General features: G+C 41.2%; 2 protein-coding genes and 1 pseudogene across 18 annotated transcripts in view; 1 reads left to right on the top strand and 2 right to left on the bottom strand.

Moving 5' to 3' along the window:
* LOC127371757 (sodium- and chloride-dependent GABA transporter 2-like) overlaps positions 1-23,045 on the bottom strand; it is a 143,384-nt gene that overhangs the window by 40,396 nt on the left and 79,943 nt on the right. The window lies entirely within an intron of this gene.
* Positions 1-23,045, top strand: part of LOC127371756 (green-sensitive opsin-like) — a 146,216-nt gene that overhangs the window by 15,527 nt on the left and 107,644 nt on the right. Inside the window, exons 16-17 of one of the 10 annotated variants that reach the window (XM_051414790.1) lie at positions 2,261-2,458; positions 3,780-3,855. The exons of 7 other annotated variants lie outside the window; for them this stretch is intronic. In XM_051414790.1, the coding sequence (XP_051270750.1) occupies positions 2,261-2,458; positions 3,780-3,824 (243 nt within the window). In that variant the 3' untranslated portion in view covers positions 3,825-3,855. Of the gene's footprint in view, positions 1-2,260; positions 2,501-3,779; positions 3,856-23,045 lie in introns of those variants that run through there. 2 more of the 10 variants (XM_051414789.1, XM_051414788.1) reach the window with 2 other exon arrangements.
* Positions 4,851-7,965, bottom strand: LOC127371767 (green-sensitive opsin-1-like; annotated as a pseudogene).

A 23,045-nucleotide genomic window follows, 5' to 3' on the forward strand; every position in this document is an offset into this window, starting at 1 on the left:
CATCAAACACAAATGGCTTAAAACAGTCATCAATTTTCTGATCAGATGAGTCAGTGTTCACCCCATGATCTGCTTTAATCAGTCCTACCCCTTTTGCTTGAGAAGAGCGTGAGGACTGTTCTCTGCGTTTTAGTGTCAAGCAATTTGCAATGACATGGCCGACCTGGTGGCAGTAAAAACATTCCCTTCCCTCTTTCAGCCCACGTGGGTTAGAGGATCTGGGAGGAGAGGAAGGACGTGAGACAGCAGAGTCTGGAGAAAAAGCAGATTTATGGGTTAACACATACTCATCAGCCAGGACAGCGGCGACAGAAAGTGTACCTACTTTCTGTTCATTCAGGTACACAACAATACGCTCAAACACTTTTTAAAGTCCTCTAATAGGATTAGCTCTCTCAACGCATTGAAATCACTAACTTTACATGTTGCACACCATTTATCAAACAGAGTTCCCTTCTCACGGGCAAACTCAACATAGGGCTGAGCAGAAGTTTTCTTGTGACCTCGAAACTTCTGTCGGTACGCTTCAGGCACAAGTTCATATGCTCGTAAGATAGCTGTCTTGACAGTTTCATAATCTAAGCTATCTTCAACAGGGAGTGCGGCCATAGCAGCCTGAGCTTTACCATGCATTTTACACTGAAGCAGAAGCGTCCATACTTCAGGTGGCCATTGTAAAGCAGCCGCTATCCTCTCAAACACATTGAAATAGGAGTCAACTTCATTATCCCGAAATACAGGTACTAAAGCCACATGCTTGCTAATGTCAAACACTATTTTAGGCGAGCTGGTGGAGGAAGGTGGTGACATACCTGAGCCTCTAGGAGCACTCCACCCTATGTCAGAAGCCTCAAGCTCGAGTTGTTTCAGTCTCACTGCCTTCTCAGTCTCAGCCTGAAGTTCAGCTTTTCTTATCTCCAACTGGAGCTGGAACTGGGATTGGATCTCCCGCTCATGAGCTTCCAGTTGCAGCCGAGCCAGACGGACTTTAAGCCGGTCCCCGGTATTTCCAGTACTGCTCTGTGGGGAAGGATCATACTTAGGCATAATAAACGGGGTCTTCCCTCGCTCACCTGCCTGGTAGACTTCCCCAGAGTCTGAGGGTGTCTCAGTACTTGGACCACTCACTGCTTCTGCTGAGGAACTGGGAAGAGACCCAGACTCCAACTGCTCAGTCAGAGTAATCACACCCTGTTCCACCAATCCACTAATCACTCGTTCTCTAATTTCTTTTTTAAGCATGGACCTGACAAAGGGAATATTGAAGTGATTAGCTATCTCCACTAAATCATCCTTCCTACAACTATTTACTTGTTCAACTGTAGGATGTTCTACAAATGTCTCCAAATTAAACATTTCTGCCATGGTGCTCAGTAGCCAGCAGCACTCACTCAAGCAGACAGCTGAATCCACTAATGAGCTCACTTAACTTACCTAGTAGTCAAAGGAGCCCAGCAAACTCTCACCAATTACGACCCAGCTCGATTTGGGGAGCAGTAACATATAATTGGAATTGGAAAAAGAGATGGAATACAACAATTGACAGGTTCAGGTTAAAATCATTCACACAAACAGCCCCTATGGCACTAAGATTGTAAACAAACAAACAAACTAATAGCTACTTGAATGAAACCCTATGCAGTAAAAGCATGCAGTGAAAAGACTACTTGAGTAATGAGTTGTTGTTTTTAGTGCAAGTGTATATAAAAAAACATAGCCACTCCATCAGTGGTGCAAAAAGTATTCTGATTCTCTACTTAAGTAAATGAAGCAATGCTACAACTTGTGCCACAGGTGCTACCCTGAATGGCCTTTAATGACCTTCAGCACCTGTATGAAGTGAGGGTCATCTCAAAGGCACATGTTGAATTCCTGATGCTTCCATCAGAGTGGAGGTCTAGCCTCATCAAAGGTAGCACTAATAGATACAGTGAGTCCTTTGTTCCATCTGCCATTTCATATGATTTTTTATGTGAAGTATTTATTTGTAAAGTAACCACTGACTATGGGTAGATAAGCAGAAGTACCATAAAATGGAAGTCCTGCCACCTCCCTCTAACATCCCATTAATTACCTTACTCATTATTATTTTAATAGTATTTTGCCCCTTTTTGTGCAGTAATGTTTTACACAAGTCCACAAAAAAGATCTATATACAAAACGGTATCAATCCACCTATTGTTTTGGATAAAACTGACATATTGTACTAGGACAGGTATGTCCTACTAACCTTCCTGCTCTGCTGTTCAACACATCACAGGCAGCCTCACAGCAGCAGGACTCAGCATCCACTCAGAAAGCTGAGAGGGAAGTGACACACATGTGCTTCCTGATGGTGTTGGGATTCTTGGTTGCCTGGACACCATATGCTAGCTTTGCTGCATGGATCTTCTTCAACAAGGGAGCTGCGTTCTCAGCTACAGCCATGGCCATCCCTGCCTTCTTCTCAAAGAGCTTGGTACTGTTCAATCCTATTATTTACATATTGATGAACAAACAGGTCTGTTTATTTCTACACTGTCACTGGCTCAGGAAAGATGGACCAAAGGCTACCTCTTTCTGATAAGTCACCCTTTATGAATAGTTCAACGGCTTTTTTAAGGGTTAATAAATGGTTTTCCTATGCTTTATGGATCAATTACAATGAAATTAATGAACAACTGCTGTTTTATGCAACAGTTATTATCCATTAATGAGATCAACTTTTGGGTTACCAGGTTGCAAGTCAGTAATACACATCATTAGTAAAGAAAAATAAATTATATATGGTACCAACTATTTGATAAAGGGTAATAGACATGTCTGCCGTTAATAAATGGTCAAGAGTTTCTCACTTTGTGATAAGTAGGACAGGAAACAGGAAAAGTTAGTGAGTCATCTGCAATTATAAATGTTAAAAGTAATCAACTAAGTCTGAAGTTGTAATAGTTAATGGTTGTTAATAAATAATTTTGGTCCAAATGCTCTGCAGCACCTTTCCAAAAGGTCAAATGATACATGAGTCTTCCTGATGAACTAAAGAGCGAAAAACACAAATCAAGTGTCCTGGAGGAGGATGAACATTAGCCACAACATGCATTACAACTGTTGCATAAAACATTAGTAAATTATTTATTAACCATTACTAAAACCTTTATGAAGGGTGATTTATCAGATTGACAATGACAATGACTGTGTAGCCTGAATATCTGATTAAAGTTTTTATTCATCGCTGACCACCATTATTGATAATACAAAACCTGTGACAGCAAACATTAATGTTTCCCTCTTTAGCACTTATAAGCAATATAAAATCATATAATAAATAGTTTATAACACACTATAATATAATATAGTTTTAAGCAGATATAAGTTATAAATGTCACAACTATAACACTTCTGTCAACAGTGTCAAGTGGAGGTGGCTGTATTAACAGATAATGAATGGCAATATAGTAAAAAATAAAAAAGCTGCTGTAATAATATAGAACATGTCTAACTGCAAACAAATACTGGACATTAGAAATGTCATTAAAACTACATTATCCTGCCGTTATAAACTATGATTGAATATTTTGTGTACTCCTTATAAATGCTAAATTTATTTATTAATTTATTTTTATTATAAGATGTTGCCACCATGATCAGAAATTGTTCTTTTGTCTGAAACCAGCAGTAGAAGCAAACATAGTGCTCACATACTCATTGATATTAGAAACAAATTAATTATAATTCTGAAGTTAACGTGATATTTATTCTCTCTTTCATAACTTATCTCTGTATGTTTCCTTCCTTTTCAGTTCCATAACGGCATGATTTCTGCAGTTAATGAGCGGCATGGGTGAAGATGAGACCTCAGTATCAACCAGTAAGACAGACCTATGTCTCTTAAGAATAACAACTTCCTCACAGCTCTGGACATTCTCCTTCCTGACGTCTTCTGGATTCTGAATGGCTGTCTTGAAATTAAACTAGCCAGATGGACATTAATGTCAACATACATACCTATGATAGGAATTTATTGCTTCATTTGTGTGCATCTGTGATAAAAACTGGACTCCAACAGCCACAGCTGAAAGAGAATCAAGCAAAACATGTCTGGAGGTTGTATCCTTGTGTTTTCTTGTAGTCATGGTGATGGTATGTTTCAATGTGGGGTTGAGTGGGGTAAGAATCACCTGTGTATATTTATGACATGGAGAGCTTAGCAAATTTGGGTAACACTTTATAATGAGTACACACTATTAAGCATTAGTTAAGCATGAATAAATACTGAATTCATCATTTATAACGCATGAATACACATTAGTATGTAGTTTATAAACACAGTTAAAAATGTTTTATTCATCATTGATAAGCACATTAGTTATGGATTAGTAAATACTGAATTCATCATTTATAAAGCATGTTTCTGCTGTAAATAGTCATTACTATGTGGTTTATAATCACAGTTATAAATGTTTTACTCTCCATTGTACTGTACATTTCTGCATGCACTTGCACATCCACTATTCAGACATGTAGGCAAAAGGCTGCAGCCTAAAGAGTTTCAGACCAGAAAACATAATCAAAATCCACAACACAGACCGTTTTGCTGAGTTTCAAAAGAAAAGCAACAACAGAATAATTCTATTTCTTTGACATTTGGCTATAAGAACCTTTCATGTACTTAAACTTCACTTACAGCTTTGACAGTCAGCACAAGGCTTCCCTAAGTGAAGAAAATGATGAAGACGGGAACCAAGAAGTGAACAACAAACATGTAGATGACATATGATTCATTGTTGAAGCCTGTAGCCGGGTGTAGTAGTTGGGTCCTCAGGAGCACTGCATGCCCTCAGGAAGGTACCTGTGTGAGGTTTAAGAAGAGCAAATAATTTAGACTTTAGCCATAAAACAAGCTCTGCTCTACGGTATCTACCAACCTCATTTTATCCCTTATTTCATCACTTTCTTAAGTCTAAGTCCATTGAGTGGTTTTCAAAGTTTTTAAATCTTCTCTGCCAGGTAAAAAATTTGAGTCATATTTGTTGTAAGTAAATGACAACTACAAATGTGAATCACTTGGACCGGCCAAACAGTGGGGGCCAGCGCATGAGAAGGCCATGATCCAGGTAAAATAACTCCAGCAGCAGCATAGGTTCCACTGAACTTGAAGCTTCCCATGGGTTTGCAGACGACGATATATCTCTCAACAGCCAGGACGACCAGTGACCAGAGAGCGACTTCACCTGTCTAGGGGTTACACTACTATTTAATTAGAAAGGTAATTAATCACTGAAGATTAATAATACACTTGTAAATGGGGCACCACCTCCGTTGTTTAGCTACTGGAATAATCCAAATCAATTTCAAATCAATTTATTAAATTTCAAAATCTATATTTAATCTCATATATATATATATTTATATAAGTGATTTCTTTTGCACGATTCATCGATTTCCCTGCATCAAATCAAACCTGCACCGACAAGGACATACGGTTATATATGTTTATTAACTAAACTAATGCAGAGTAAATAGTATGAAATGATAATGCAAACAAATGACAACAAGTAACAAAATATGTGGACAATATATGAATTATTACTATTAGGTGATTCAGGAGCGATGGTGGATTTTGCAATGCGGCAGTAAGTTTAAAATATTACCAGAGTAAATTTTAGAACTGAGAGGCCATAATCGAAAATTCTCTTAAATTTAAAAGATGGGAATCAAAGCTTATAGACAGACACCAGCTCTTTTTCATGTGTGTGAATCCGGCCGTGTACCGGAGAGTCAGCCTACTTTGTTTGTAGATGGAACTTGGAAGGATTCCAGGCAATCTCTCCAAAAGGCCCAGCATGGCGTATGCGCTAGTGAGCGTTGGGGGCAAGGTGGCTGGAGAATAATGTCTTTGTTCGGCTGGAAACGTTTGTACGTCTTCTTGAGCAGTCAACTACTGCGACGTCCTTCTGGCTGATGAGTGGTTGGTCTTCAGCTTTGATTGTAAACTAATTCAGCTTCTTGTTTGAAAATAACTGGAGGATGAAACGCTGGCCTGGCGAATTCTCTGTCGTCACTAAGTCCAAGAATTTAGATTAAATTTACTTTCTGTGAATAAGGCGACAATACTTGACGATAAGACTACAGAAATATAAAAGAAGAAATTTGTTGTGTCTTGAGCTTTCAAAATAAAAGTACTTGAAAAGTACTTCATCACCGCAAGTTATTACTTGAGGAAAAATTCAACACGTGTCGCAAATGAAGTAAAATAAAGTACGGAAATTAAAATTAAGAATGAGAGTAAATAACGAGTGGATCTTAGAAAGAAGAAAATTTAAGAAGGACAGAAGAGATCAGAAAAGAGCGAAGAAGAGAGGGAGTGACCGGAGTCTATACCTTATATATTTTAATCTGAAGGCGTATCCGGAAAGGCTAATCGCGTCACTTCCTATAGCGATATTTTGATATTCGTAACTTTATAATTTATTCCTATCGTCGCTAAAAGTTTCGAAATCATAATTCACCATTCACAGAACCCACCATGACTTATTACATAGTTCACATGTTTTAACATAACATAACCGAAATTACTTAATGTAAAGGAAAAGTAGAACTGATTAAAATCATTAATCATCAAACATGTATATAAAGTAGCACTGAGGGATTGTACATATTTCGTATAGTGCTAGCGTAATCCTTGTTACAAAAATTATGTTTCAGGCATTTACTATTTAATACTACACAATTATAAAACAAAGTTTGCTTTGAAAATACCTTACGCTATACCAGAATCTTACCAAAAGGTGGCACTGTGGCTCCATCAAACATTCAGACATTTTACACATGATTTTGTAACTTAGTCCAATCTGAAGACAGAAACATCAGACAAACATTACATTTGAGACCTTCTCATGCTAGATGGCAGTCTGTTAATTTTAAGAAGATGAAATTTTACCATAATACTCCAACAGAACTAAATCTATATCCGTGCAACTGTTGTTACTGCTTCCTAGATTGGAATGTCCACGATCAAAAGAAAACATTGTAATTCACACTTTAGAGGAAGGGGTGTCAGAATGCCAGATGTGGATTCCAGAGGAGTTTCTCTCTGGAGGTGGACCTGTCAGACTAAAAGAGATGTAAACACATTTCAGGGATATCTAACCCTGATTTACAACCAAAAAGGCACTTAATTATCACACATGATCCACTTTAGGTGTAGGGTGTTGTTCTGATCTGTGGAGAAGTCAGTGTTCTGTTAAAGAGGATAAAACAAATTGACACCTAGAGATCCCATCTGAGAATCTGAAAAGAACCAGGCTCTCTGTGCAGGAGACTGTCGGCGCCACAGTCTCACCTCCCCTCCTGGGTCAAAAAGGTCAAAGGGAAAGAAGTCCTTGAAAACTCTCCTGGTGGAACACAATCAAAATAATATGATGATTGTTGAATTAAGAGACGGATAAAGCGTCTCTTGTAGAGGAAGACGAGGACAAGGTCCTACACCTGCACAGAGAAAGGTGAGAGAAGATAATATTGTATTGTATTCATATTGTGCAATGGATTTTTCCACACACATTTAAGAGACACACTGAAGAGAGAACTTCCTTCTTTCTTACCTCCAAGTGTGGCCATGAATCCCTCAATAGCACAGAAAGTGGGGCCAAGAATGAAGTAGCCGTTAAGAGAAGAATTAATGGTGATGGTGAATCCGAAGGCGTACATGATCAGCCCAGCCACAGCCAGGTTGACCAGGATGTAGTTGAGAGGTTGACGAAGCTTCTTGTTCTGAGCTGTTACGAACAATGTCAGACCATTGATGGGAGGTCCAGTGCAGAACAGGAAGAACATGTAGAAAGCTAGACTCTTGTAGATCCATGGATCTACCATATAATACTGTGGGTATTCAAAAGGACTTCTAACAATCCCAGTCCTGTTGGACATGTGGATGTAGAAGTTCCTGCCGTCTGTGCCATTGGGCACAATTCCTCCTACCCACACCATCTTCAGTTGTTCTGTAGAGCTTCTTCGCCTAATTGGATTACAGGATTGTGAGGTAGTGCCAAAGCTCAAACAGGTCAGTAATCCATCTTAAGGAGGAAGAATTTGCTTAATCCTGATTAAAGAATAGGAATTAGGTTCAGCTTTTAACATTATCTAGAGTAAACCCATTTTACACAACCCCGGAATCATGACACGTGTTCTGTCTTTTAAAGTTTATAATAATTATATTATTAGCCTTATCTTTGAGAACACTGATCTGTTTGCTTTAAATATGGATCCAATAGATACAGGAGATAATGGTATACCTCAAACCGAATGATTAATGTGACCATTGCATGTCTTAAGACAGTGTGACAATCTTCCTCTCTGTTACTATTCTAGTAAAGTTTTTCCTTTAATGTGGGCAGGCAAGATACTGATTTTCCTCACATTCTTTCCTTGATTGATAAATACATTGTGTTGAATGTTTGTGTGTCTATTTTGTTCAGGCCAGACTAGCAATCCAACACTTTAACCTTCAGTATCTGTCTCCATATGGAGGAACTGTAGGTGTCCTTATCCTAACTGGATTGACCTCAGTTTCTACCTGTAGTGGGGCCTTCTGGGATGTAGGAAAATCTTACTGTCACAGGACGGAAAGAAGATGTCTGCTATAGGCTAATCTAATTTGCTATTTTTCTTAAACCAGACACACACAATTTTATCTCATAGATTTCTGTTTATCCTGATCTGAAGTGGAAATCCTATCAATTTGCCATCCATTGTTTACTGGTTCACGGAGCTCTAGCAACCTCATCTCTCCTGCTCATCTCAGCTGTAGTTGGACAGATGATGAGCTACTTTAGATTAGATTAGATATTCCTTTATTTGTCCCACAATGGGGACATTCCAGTGTAACAGCAGCAAAGTGGATAGAGAGAAACAAACAGTATAAATAAACAGTAAGAGTTGGGAAATAATAAAAACACTATGTTCAAGACAAAAAAAAACCAGTGAGAATCCACAACAACAGATAACACAAAAATAGTAGCAGCAGCAGGGGGGCAATATACTGCACAGTAATTATTGCACATTATTATTATTATTATTATGGATGCCGAGATGGGGGGGGGTTACTGGGAGCAGTGCTGGTTGTTGAACAGCAGGAAGGAAGGACCTATGATATCTCTTCTTCACACATTTGCGGTGAAGGAGTCTGTCGGTGAAGGAGCTGCTCAGTGTACTGATGGTGTCCTGCATGGGGTGGAAGACATTGTCCATCAGTGATGGACCACCTGCACTGAGTCGGGGGGGCAACCCAGGACAGAGCTGGCCTTCTTCATCAGTTTGTTGAGTCTCTTCCTGTCGGCTGCTGAGATGCTGCTGCTCTAGCAGACCACTCCAAAGAAAATGGCTGATGCCACAACAGTATCAAAGAAGGACCTCAGGAGCAGATAGAGTCTGCTCTGGCCTTTCTTATAAAGTGCCTGAGTGTTATGAGTCCAGTCCAGTTTATTGTTCAGGTGAACACCCAGAGTCCACTCTCTTTATGTCCATACCCAGAGTGTTCACCGATGTTGGGGGGGCGTGACTGCGCCTGCGGAAATCCACCACCAGCTCCTTGGTTTTCCCTGTGTTGATTTGGAGGCGGTTCCACTGACACCAGTCCACAGTGTCGTTTATCAGCTCTCTGTATCCCCTGTCGTCATCATCAGTGATGAGGCCTACGATGGCAGAGTCATCAGAGAACTTCTGCAGGTGACAGTGCGGAGAACTGTGCCTGAAGTTTGCAGTGTACAGGGTGAACAGGAAAGGAGCCAAAACTGTTCCCTGTGGAGCCCCTGTGCTGCAGACCACCATGTCCGAGACACAGTCCTTGGTCCTCACATACTGTGGGCGGTTGGTGAGGTAATCCATAATCCAGGATGTGAGGTGATAATCCACACCTGAGAGCTCCAGCTTGTCCCTGAGAAGCAGAGGCTGGATGGTGTTGAAACCACTGGAGAGGTCGAAGAATGTGATCCTCACAGTGCTTCCAGGCTTTTCCAGGTGAGAAAGAGCTCTGTGAAGGAGGAAGATGACAGCGTCATCCACCCCGATGCCAGGCTGATAGGCTACTGCAGCGGGTCCATGGATGATCCCACCAGAGGGCGGAGATGGGCGAGGACCAGCCGTTCCAGTGTCTTCATCAGGTGCGATGTCAGCGCCACCGGCCTGTAGCTGTTGAGGTCCTTTGGGTGAGGCGTTTTTGGCACCGGCACCACGCAGGATGTTTTCCACAGTTGTGGAACTCAGGTTGAAGACGTGCTCCACAATCCCACAGAGTTGGTCTGCGCAGGACTTGAGGAGCCTAGAACTGATGCCGTCTGGACCCGCAGCCTTTTTCGCCTTTATCTTCCTGAGCTCTTTCCTCACCTGGTCAGCAGAGAGGGACAGATTGGGGCTTGGAGGCAGGCTGTTTGGGGGTGTGAGGGGGGATGGAGGTGTGAGAGGAGGTGAGAGCGTCGGTGGGGGGGATGGGGCAGTAGTAGAGGTGGAGACAAATACATTGAGGGGGAAAATTCAGGGTGTGTAGACAAGGAGGGCTGCAGCAGGGATGGCTGGACCGGGAGAGGGTTGGATGTCTGATCGAACCTGTTGAAAAATAGGTTCAGATCATTCACCCACTTCTGGTCCCCCACAGCCTGGGAGTCTGGTTCTTTGTTGCCTGAGATGGTCTTCAGGCCTCTCCAGACGCTGCTGATGTTGTTCTGCAGCAGCTGATCCTCCATTTTCTTCTTGTATCTGTTCTTCCCCTCTCTAATCTTCCACCTCAGCTCCTTCTGCACAGACTTCAACTTCTCCTTGTTTCCTGACTTGAAGACCCTCTTGTTCTCCTTCAGCAGGGCCTTAATGTCCGGATTGATCCAAGGTTTGTTGTTGGAGAAACACCGTACAGTCCTGGTGGGTACAGTGTTCTCCACGCAGAAGTTAATATAGTCAGTGATGCAGTGAGTGAGGCCATCGATATCCTCCCTGTGAGGATAACAGAATTCTTCCCACACAGTAGAGTCAAAACAGTCCTTCAGAGCTTCTTCAGTCTCCTCAGACCATCTTTTCACTGTGCGGGTCACAGCTGGTTGTCTGTGCACAAGAGGTTCATACACAGGCAGGAGATGAACCAGGTTGTGATCTGATCTCCCCAGGGGAGGGAGGGGTGTTGCCTCCTTGGTGTTGGCATAAAACAGATCCAGTATTTTATTGTCTCTGGTATGGCAGGTAATGTACTGGGTGAATTTGGGCAGAGTTCTTCTGCTTTTTTGTGTTGTTCCGATGCACTTAAAGGAAATAAATGTGTATACCAAAACACTTGTAATTGCAACACTATTCTGGGAGAAATGGTGCATTTTCTGGAAAAGTTCCAGGGGTGCCAATACTTTCGTCCATGACTGTATATGTTTTGGTTGAGAACAGGAGATTTAGTCATTAGAAAGGAAAGATATTCCGTTCATTATTGGTAAAAACTGAGCTGAGAGGACATTTTTTAAATGAGAAAAATAAAAGTCTATGAGCTTCTTTTGAGAGGACTTTTTTAAATAAATAATAAAAATCTATGAGCCTCTTTTGAGGGGACGTTTTTAATCTGTTAAGATTTATGAGCCTCTTTCGGGAGGATGTTTTTTGAGTTTGTTCAGATTCATGAGTCTCTTTCGAGAGAACGTTTTTGAAATTGTTAAAACTTAATGAGCCTTTTGGAAGGACGTTATAATTTTGTAGAGCAGTGGAGAGATCAGTGAGGAGTGAAGGGGGGTGCTGTGGTGGCGTCTAAGTGCTGCTGGCCGTGGCTCTACTCACTCTGAAACCACACTGACAAATGAACTGCGCATGCGTGGGGTTTCAGGAGCTAAGGATTACACATATGTATAGTCACTCCCCTGCCTGCACAGAGGTGCTGCAGCTTGCAGACTTAAAGCTGCAAGGGGGGGGGGATTGAAGCCCAGTAAAATATTCTGTTTGTTAGTGGCCGTTGTTTGATTATAAAACTATTTGATTGAGATACATTGAATTTATAAATGACCATGTTGACAGATAAAAAAGAAAAATTTTATTGTGGCGATTAAAAGTGTTCCTGTGTTAAGCTGATTGATTATTCCTTAGCTTGAATGAAAAGACAGGTATGCCTAAAAAAGATAGGAAAATAACGTTTGCATATTGATGATGTGCGGTATAAAGTTGTAATTTGGTGTTTAAAGGAGGAAAACATTTGTTTTAGATATAAATGACCTATGTGTTGGCAGATAATTTGTGTAAATTATATTAAATTACTTATTGTATGGTTACAATAACCCAGTGGGTACATAAAAGGCTAAATTCTTGTCTGTTTCTTCTTTGTTTTCCTGTGGTGTGTGAGAGTCGGGGAGGAGACGGAGAAAGAGGAGACGGAGAGAGAGGAGGTGCTGGCCAGTGCGTCACACAGATTGAGGCTTGCTGACGACAGCGTGTGCAACTTCTAAATCCAGTTTGATCAAGGCCAGTGCGGTTTTATCCACAAACTCTTTTAACAAACACCTGCATTCTGACATATGTGTGTATACTCATTTATAGTTATTATTGCTGACATACATTTAGTTTGCTTTCATTTATCAATTTGGGGTTAATAGAGGGCATCCATCTGTTTCTGTATGCCTAAGATATTTCATGTTGTGGTCATTTAACAAGAGACTTGGCAACGGACTGATCAATTCATGTATTTGATTAATTAATGGAGTATGATTACTTGGTTTGAATACCGTTGAGAGTTGCAAATTGGAGTTTTTTGTTTGTGCATGGTTTGTTTTGATTATAGTTCCGTTGGAGATTCAGTATTGAGATTATTCTGCGAATTAAGGTGATTGGGTGATAATTAGGCGATTGTTTTGCTGTGAATAGGACCACATTTGGTGATAGTTGCTCCCTTGTGGCAGTGTGTGATCTTCTCTTGATTTTCTCTAATTTGCAGGATATTTGTGGACATTTTACTTATAGAATTTGATAGATTGTTTGTGTTTTTGATTTCTCTTAAGTTGACAAATTTCTTTCATTTTTCTTTATTGACTGTGGCGCAATAGTAGCCTATAAACAATTTGGTAGAATTGGATAAAAAAAAAGAGAGGGAAAGATAAGCTGAATAGCTTTAAGTATTCTTAGTTTATTAATTAGTTTTAATCTAATAATAATTATAATAATAATAACAATTTAGAATAAGGGAACTTAAAAGTTCAAAATATAGTACAAAAGAATAATCCTCTAGTTAAAGGTATTGCAAGGTTATCGGGAAAATGTCATAAGCGTTGGCCTGAAATTGACCGACCATGGCCAGTGGAAGGGATTCTTAACCCAGATGTAAATAAAATTATGCAAGTACTTGTGTCCACATATAAGGCGGATCAAAAAAAGGGGAAAAAAGGGGGAAAACATAAAAAAAAGAGACAAATAGAGCTCGGCATTCTCCAGTTGTTTGAAAATGAGGGACAGAAACTGATAAAAGCTGCAAAAGATAACAGAGGTAGAAGTGTAGAAGAAATAGCAAAAAATGCAAAAGTAACAGGAAAACTAATGGCGGAAATCAATGCACCTTGCTCACATACGGATCCAGTAAAGAAACCCCCACCATATGAGAAGGAGGTGAAGTTTAAGGAAATTTATCCCCAGCTTCCAGTAATCAGTCAGGAGGGCGATTACTGCATCAGAGATGAGGATGACCAAATAATAGAAATAGGACAAGCGGAAACAACTATTGTTGTGGAAATTTCTCTGCTGCTGGTGAAGAATGAAATAGAGAACTTCTGCCGGCCGACAAAATTTTATTTTCTTTGCAAAGAAAAGGTCAATCAACACGCGAGCGGTCAAAGAGGAAGGCAATCACAATCACAATCTACAAAACACAAAAGGACCTGGCATCTTGTGTTAGGAAGGGGGAGGTTGGGCATCTGCAGTGGCTGAAACAAAGAAACTGAATCTACCATTACACTATAAAGATGCATCCAAGTTCCAAAAGTAAGAAGAAAACGACATGCCTGGAAACCAAGGGTAGACTGAGGATCAGGAAGATGGAATTTGGAAATGATGATGATGATCAGAGTGATCCGGAGGGGAACATGGGTGGATATGACCCTGTGGTCAGGCGGATACTGGCCAGAGCGGAAAGGAGAGGTGATAAAACATGGAAGAAAAAAGACACAGGAGATTATACCTCTGATAAAAGTGAAAATGCGATGAAGATTTGGAGAGTAAGGGTGCTTCATGTTTGAGAGGATTTTATCCTGCAACATCCAGCACCAGAATAGAAGAGGTCGAAAGAGGCATAGACAGACGCTTTTCGTACTTGGATAAGTTGACTAAACCAGAAGAAATAAGAGAATTGGAAGACCAGTTTGAGAAGCTCCAGACGCAGAGGGAAAAGTTGCAGAGAAAAGTCCCAAAAATCGGACAGGAAGTATATATTGCGCTCAAGAAAAGGGAAGACAATCGAGAAGATGCTTCCAGTGATCATCCGAGCACAGAATTTGGAGTACAGGCCTTGGCAGAGTACAGATATGTCAGATATATTTGAGAAATTGCCTACTCTCCAAGATGGAGCACATCCTTGGATTTCGAAGTTGGAAGAGATTACGGTGGGAACACAGTCTGCCATAGGAGATATTAAGAGACTTTTGGCTAATCTCCTTGGGGTTCCGGCTATGGTATCATATAGCCCATCAAGTGGAGCTATATAGGAAAAAGGAACATGACCAGAAATAGCAGGACCAAGAGACCCTCAGAAAACTCAATCAAATACAACTGGTGGACAATAAGAAGAAGGAGAAGAAGCAGGCTCTGGTTATACAAAGTCAGTTTCCACCAAATCAACAATCGCCACCACAACTGCAGCCGAACCAGGTCCAACCCCAATTGTCCCAGCCACCATTAGTGGTCCCAGTTGTTTCCTACATACAGCCAGTTTCTGGACAAACACAAATTTGGAGAGGAAGAGGACGAGGAAATTTAGGAAGAGGAAGAGGAGGAAGATTTAATCCATACTTTCAACAATCTTCAGAAGTATGTTGTAATTGTGGACAGGTTGGTCACTTTGCCCGTGAGTGCAACAAGCCAGGAGGAAACTTCAGAGGAGACTTCAGAGGAAATTTCAGAGGAGGATTCAGGGGCCAGCCAAGGCCATTCGGAGGACCGGTGAACCCTTATAGGCGCCCAGAGCCAGGATTTTAGAGGTGCCCAGAAGATCCGGAGAGAGATCCAACAATTGAGGTGAAAGTAAACAACCGACCATTGGAAGTGATGGCGGATAGCGGAGCTGCTTTCACCTGTATTTGGCCTGAAGATGCTATACATCTCCCCATGTCCAATCAATTGTTTCAGACAATCTGGTTTGAGGGAGTGAAACGGCTGATTCCTATCACGGAACCAACTGAGCTCTGCTATAAAAATCAGAAGACTACAACACCCATATTGGTATCAGAACATACACCTATTGCATTGTTGGGAAGAGATGCTTTGTGTAGACTGAAGTGTACAATAAAGTGTACACCAGACAGCTGTCTGGTGGAAGTGCCAAAAGATATGGTCACCAATTATTGATGACAATGGAGACAGAAGCTTCGTCAGTATTTTGGATTGGAAATCTCAGTGCAGATTTTTTGGAGCCAGCTAAGTTGTGGGAGAAATTTATTGTAGCAAACATGCCTGATGGGAAACTTCCGGAATATCCATTTCATTGTACCCTTAAGTATTTCAAGAATGCTGCCCAATTGTATTCAGAGGAATGGTCGAGTCATCAACCAAAGCTAATTCAACTTAGTTTGTGCTGCATAATTGTGGCACCACAAGGAGCAGTTATGAAGATAAACACAGATGACTATCTGGATAAAGAGTTTGATATTGAGAAGAGATGCCACATGTGACTTTATTGCTGTCTGAATAATATGAGCAGAAGCATATAGGAGAAATGATGACAGAAGCAGAGGAAGCTGTTTTTGCACCGTTAAAAGAGAATCTTGCCATTTGGAGGAGCAAAGATCAGGGATTTATTAAGATTATGATTTCGGCTCGAGGACAAGGACAGCCACAAGCTGTGCGGATGACACATAAATCAATTTGCAGTGCCAAGATGGATTCAGACGCTGTGAAAGAGGAGATGCTGTGAAACCAAAAAGTTCCAGATTGTTGTGGTCTCAGCACAGTACAGATATTAGACTTATGAAGTCAGCCCAACCAGTGAAAGTTGAACTACGACCAGGAGCCAGACCTCTGTGGAAGAACCAGTATCCACTGAAAGAAGAAGCAATCCCAGGGATCGAACCACAAATTGAAGGACTTTTGAAAGCAGACGTTTTGAAGATAACACAGAATCCTCAGAGTAACACGCCTTTGTTGCCTGTGAAGAAGCGAGATGAGACTTATCGCTTGATACATGATTTGAGAACGGCGAATTAAGTGGTAACTGATTTTCAAGCAGAAGTGCCGGATCCGCATACCTTGATAGCCCAAATTCCTCCTGATGCGACACATTTCACGGTGTTAGATTTGTGTGGTGCATTTTTTGTTGCATTTTTCATTTTTGTTCCACAGTGTAGAAAGTCAGGGTTTATTTGGGTTCACATATAAGGGACAGTCCTACGAGTACAGGAGATTGCCACAAGGGTTCAAACATAGTCCTCACATTTTCAATAAAGTATTGAAGGACGATTTGGCAGGGATAGATCAGATATTGCAAAGCGCTGTTGTTCAATATGTGGATGATATCATCATTTGTTCACCAGATGAGGAAACATGTCATAAGGACTCAATTAAATTGCTGATACTGGCAGAGAAGGGGCATAAGGCCTCTCAGAAGAAGCTGCAGTATTGTCAGGACAAGGTCGTTTATTTGGGTCAGACAATAATGCAAGGACACAGAAGCATTTCTGATAGTCAATTGGAGGCTATTTGCAAGGCTCCAAAGCCTAGAACTGTCAGAGAGATGATGACATTTCTTGGTATTGCTGGTTATTCCTTGGCTTGGGTTGAGGATTATGCTAGTTTGACAGGGCATTTGAGAGCTATGATTAAAGATACTGGGAATGGTCAACTTCATTGTAATCTTTCCTGGACACAGGATGGCCTTGTGGCATTTGAAACGATCAAACAGAGGTTACAAGAGGCACCAGCGCTCGCACTTCCAGACTACTCTAAGAATTTCTTGTTGCATGTGTCTACTTCTACTGGGAGTAAATATGCGTGTGGGGTTCTTTGTCAGTCAACAGGCACGGGGAGTCCTCAGCCTATTTCTTACTACTCTACTGCTTATTCGGAAGTAGAGCTGGGGCTACCACTGTGCTACAGAGTGATGGTTGGAGTTTCTTTAATGTACGATAAGGCATCATCTGTCACAATGGGTTATCCGGTAACAATTCTTACCCATCATAGTCCCAGAAATCTCTTGAACTATGGAAAGTACACATTGACTATGCCTAGGCTAAGGGACTATCATAGGCTCTTAGAGCAGGAAGATGTCACCCTAGCGAGGTGTGCTACAGTGAATCCAGCTGAGAATTTGCCAACTCCCAAGGATGGTGAGCCACATGATTGTGTTCAAGAAGCAGAGAAATACTCAAGGCTTAGATCAGACTTGCAAGCCCTCCCATTGCGTGAGTCGGATCTGGAATATTGGACTGATAGGTCTTGTTATCGTGTGGGAGATAAATTGAGTGCTGGTTATGCAGTAGTAAAAGCCCAAGGAACTGGATTTGTTGTTGAGAAGGCTGAAGTAGTACCACAGCCTGCGTCTGCACAACTTGCTGAACTTGTGGAGCTAACTGAAGCGTGTTTGTTGGCAGAAGGTAAGCGAGTGACGATATATACTGATTCCACATGCACATAATGTGTGTCATTTGTTTGGATCAGTGTGGAAAGGTCGAGGGTTCAAGAAAATGGATGGTTCTCCGATACAGCATCACACGCAAATAATGAAACTGTTGCATGCTATGATGAAGCCTAAAGAAATAGCGATAGCTAAGTGTGCAGCTCATAAAACGGATGTGTCAAAAGTCACACAAGGGAATAAAGCTGCTGATGAAGCTGCAAAACCAGTCACAGGAGCTGACAAATTGGGCAAAGTTTTTCTGGTCACTCACGGAGTGGACTTGGAAGACAAAATTACACTTAAGGATGTGATGCAGGAAGTTGCTCTGGCGATAGATAAACAGTTGTGGCTAGAGAAAGATTCTACTGGTCTTTGGAGAAATCATGAGGGATTGATAACAGCACCCCCAGACCTGTTGGGTCTGATGATTCAGGAAGCACATGGGTTAGCTCATGTTGCAAGGGGGGAAGTTAGGAGAAAGATCCTAAAGGAGTATGGATTTTGGGCACCACATTTGCTTGAACAGATTGACTATGTCATAGGCAGATGCATCTGTTTGAAAAATAATGTTCGAAGGGGTGTGATGGTTCCTCCTGGTTACATTCCAACTCTGAGGGGTCCTATGCGTGAGTTGGTTGTGGACTTTGTTGACATGATAAAACCAGTTGAAGGTAAGAGATACATGCTAGTCATTGTGGACAGATTTTTGTGATGGCCGGAGGCCTGTCCAACTAAGGGGAAGGATGCTCAGTCAGTTGCCAAGTTTTTGTGTAGAGAGGTCATAAGCAGGTGAGGACTTCCAGATCGGATAGCCTCAGATAATGGGAAGGAGTTCGTGGATAAGACTGTGAAATTGATTTTGCAAAAACTGGGAATTAAACAACGTCTTGGAGCAGTTTATCACCCGCACAGTCAAGGGATTTGTGAAAAAATGAATGGTGTTTTGAAAAATCTCATTGTGCGACTGCCAGCACACAGGTCTAAATTGGATAGCGGCACTTCCTTTGGCGCTAATGGTGTGTCGCTCAAGTGAGCTGTGTGATTTGCATATGACACCCCATGAATTGGTCACGGGAAGACGGATGCCTACGTCTTGTTTGCGAACAAGCGGAAAGGGCACATGTCTGGCCCTTTTGGAAGATGAAATGAGAGCGTACGTTACATATATGGCTAATTTCCATAAAAGAATATCCACATATGTTTCTGACAGGTAGAGAAAAGAGGAGGTGCAGGAGAGGCTCGATGAGCAAAAGAGGAGCACAGTGCAACCTGGGGACAAGGTGTTTGTGAAGGTGTTTAGAAGTAAGTGGTATAACGAATGCCGTGAGGGACCATTTGAAGTTGTTCGCACTACTGGAACTGCTGTCCAGATTAGAGGGTCTCCAACGTGGTATCATTTATCACATTGTGTCAAAGCGTCAAGAGAAGAGGCGCCACGTTTAGAGAGCCGAGATGTTGAAGGCTCAAGAGAGTTGGAAGAAAATGTGGGAGAACAGGCAGCAGGAGAAGAGATGCTTGAAAATCTCCAGAGCCAAAATTTGGAAGGGGAGATTGTCCATGTTATGGACAATGTTGATGATCATGTGCACACTTTTGATGATGCCAGACATGACTCTGCAGTTGACGGACAGGAAAGGAGATTTGGTGATTTTGATTTGATTTTCAATACGTCCCAGAGACAGCAGGGCCTATTTCAGTGGAGTGTGAAGCGGCAAAGGTCATAAAGGGCCGTGACTCCGCTACAGGAGAAGTCGGAGATTTGGTTAGATGAAGTAGCCCAAGACCAGTTCGGAAAAGGGTCAGACCAAAACGGTACGAGAGCTAGGGTTGAAGTAACTCTAGGAAAGTCAGCTCAGCTGCCATGTCAGTGTACAGGAGAGAATAGTGGTGAAAGGAAATTTAGAGTCCAGTGGGAAGATAGGCATGGCAGGGTTTTAGACCTGTCATGGGCATTACCATTGAGCAAGTATGTGTTACTGAATGACAAGAGAAGATTAAGATTAAAGGTGATTGTAGTCTTTATGTGTATAGTTCCCAGCAGGAAGATCAAGGTGATTATAAGTGTTCTTTTTATGATCCAAAGTTAATGTAGTGACTCTAGTGGTAATAGATGAAAATAACAGTACAGAGCTCCAAGCTGTTGGAGAAACAAAATAATTGACAACGATGACATCAACACTTCAGCCGAAGCTGGAAAAGTGGGATGCAATTCTACTCTTTTAGCGCTGACAGTTACTTAAGGTGTAAATGTATCACATTTGACTACAGTGGCGCCTCGGGCGATTCCTACGACGCCAACTTCGTTGAAGACTGTGATTAGAGTTAAGTTGGGAGGAATAGTTCATCTTCCTTGTTAATGTGGGAGATGGAATGTTGGTGGTAGCATTCCTCCTAAGTGGAGAAATAGTCGTGGTGAAGACGTGTTGATACTGTGCCCCGTAGTCAAAGAAAGTATATTTTTTATATTATATATATATATTTTGTTCAAATTACACTTATAATGGACCTGGGATGTTTATGGGAATATCAGATTGTGATGATTATTTGATGAACTTGGATAAGCATGAACATAAGGCTAGTGATAAGGTGTATAAAGTAACTTTCAATGTCCACATCATAAACAGAGCAGAACTGTGATGGTGAAGGATCACGGCATATATATTTCTACCATATGGGTGGACAGGATGTTGTTATATGGCAACGTTGAAGCTCCCGTATGAGGTTTTTACCATCCAGAGGGGAGAAGCACCTGATGAGGTTCAATCTGATGTTATTTCTGGAAATAGGGTGAAAAGGGAAATGGCACAATTTCACAATTTGGAGTCCCACCATTGGATGATAAATCTAGGAGAGAAGTGGGGTATAGGAATATTCCCATGGTATGGTGTGACATATTTGGCAGATCACATTGATTACATTACCTACATTTTGCGTGGTTTTGCGAACAAAACTATACGAGGGTTTCACTATTTGTCAAATACTCAAAGGAGTCACAGACTGACGTTGCTGAAACATGACATGGCTCTTGACTATATTTTAGCCAAACAAGGTGGCCTATGTGTGGCTTTGAACTTGACGGGGGATGCTTGTTATACTTTGATTGATAGTTGTATAACGGATGCATTTGGTCCCTCGGAAGGAGCTGGATGGTCTGTGAATACTTGGTTGCAGGAGAAATTAGGACCGTTGGGAGCAGTGTTGATTCAGATTCTAACAGCGGTTCTTTTATCACTGAGTGTGATGTTGTGACTGATGTAGACAGAGATGAGGAAGTAGTGATAGAAGGTGAATTGGTGGAGAAATATCCATTTTGAATATCTAATCGTGTTATAATCTTCACATTTATTTTGTTATTATTTTGGTATTTAGTAGTTAAGTGGTTAATATGGAGTAGTGTAACCAAAAGGGGGGAAATGAAATGTGACTCATAATTCTATATTAATCTTGATTGATGTTTTAATTTCCATGTGCTGTTTTTGCAAAAGATACTGGCTGGTGTTTTCTTTTCTTCAGAGCATGTTGGGGGAATGTGCGGAAGGGATTCAGACACTCAAATATGGACAATAAGAATGGACTCGAGAACTCTGAACAAGGACACTGTGATAAAATGTTCAGATTCAAAACATCATTGACACTACACTGAGAGTCGACACTGCTGAGGAGCTGCAGTGTGATACATTCTTATGTCTTCTCTTATATATACATATTTGCATGAGTAATGCTTAATTTTTTTTATCATATTCTTCTTGTATTAATTGTTTGGAGAATGATGTTTTCTATTATCAGGTAAATATATGGGGACCTCAGATGTTTTCTTTTTTTTCTTGATGCTTAGGGATATTGGGGACTAGGCAGGGAAAGGTCCATTGGAAGGTGCGATGGGTGGACTAGCCTGGATTTGGACATCGTTTTGATTTTATTTCCTGAGGTTTCCACATGTATTTGCTTAAACCAAATCTTTAGATAAATTGTTAAGATTCTTTTCTTTTAATTGGTCTGGAGTACTATGTGTGGTCGCCTGAGGCAGAGGGGCTGTGAGAGAATTTTCCTGTCTAGATTGTTTGATGGATACTTCAAGAAAGAAAGCTGCTGGACAGGTTTTTCGCTCTCACACTCCATAAAGTTGTTGTATTGTTAAGGTTATGCTGTAAGAAGCATGTGTAGGAGGAATTGTTATTTTTGTTACAATTTTACTTTTTTTTTTATTTTTAACCCTTTTGTTTTTTGAGACTCTGCATAGTCTCGAAGGGGGGAAATATGTGGTATCTGACAGGTTAAAAGGTCATATGACATCTGTTAAAATATGCCTCGTGAGGTTATTTAATATTCTCCTTTCCTGTAATTTTAGGGGCCCCATCGGTGCCTCTCGAGCCCTTTGACCTCGAAACCCCCTTCGATCTTCCTCTATAGAACCAGATGTTTTTTCTATTTTCTTTAAAAACAACAGACCTATAAAAGTCCAAGTTCGATGCAAATAAGACATTCATTTGGCTGGTTGCTTGTATTAATGCTGGACTTTTTTGTAATAAACCTTTTTATATACAATCAAGACGGTGTCAGCAGACTTCTCTTCAATACATCTTCACATCATCGCTACTTAATATACAACACTATCCAACACTGAACATATATATTCCTCTTAGTCTCAGCTACAGGGGACGGTGAACCTCTGACTACCTTGTATGCGTTTGTGTTGAGCTGCTCGCCCCTCTGCGGCAGAAAACGGTACTTAAAAACAAAAGCAAGACATCGCTACACTACATTAAAAAATAAAGATGCCAAATGTCACCTACTTGCCTGTGATTTCGCCCGGCACATGTTGGGAACCACCGACGAGGCGATCCACAGCAGGAGGTTGGATGATAGCGGCGGCTGGAGGCAGTCACAGCCTGGGAGGAACCGCCCTTCGATGAACACAGCATGGTCCCTTACATTGTCACCAATTCATGCATCATCATTACAGTCTGCATTACAGCAGAAATGACTCTTGGCTCTTTCTAAACAGGCACCTCAGGAGCTACAGACGTATTCCAATTGTTGCACAACAAATGAGACACACACTGGCAAGAGGCAAGTCTCTCCAGTTAATTAATTAATTAACATTGGATCATTAGATACAATTGGACTTATCCTTCCCTGATTTCCAAGCATTTGCTGTGGAATCCCTGAAGACCTTATTTGAAAGTGATGGCTGTAGAATAAAATGAGCCGTCGAGCAGCAGACACTCCGTTTGACAAGCTGTTA

Source organism: Dicentrarchus labrax, unplaced genomic scaffold, assembly GCF_905237075.1.
Source record: "Dicentrarchus labrax unplaced genomic scaffold, dlabrax2021, whole genome shotgun sequence".
Lineage (NCBI taxonomy): Eukaryota > Metazoa > Chordata > Actinopteri > Moronidae > Dicentrarchus > Dicentrarchus labrax.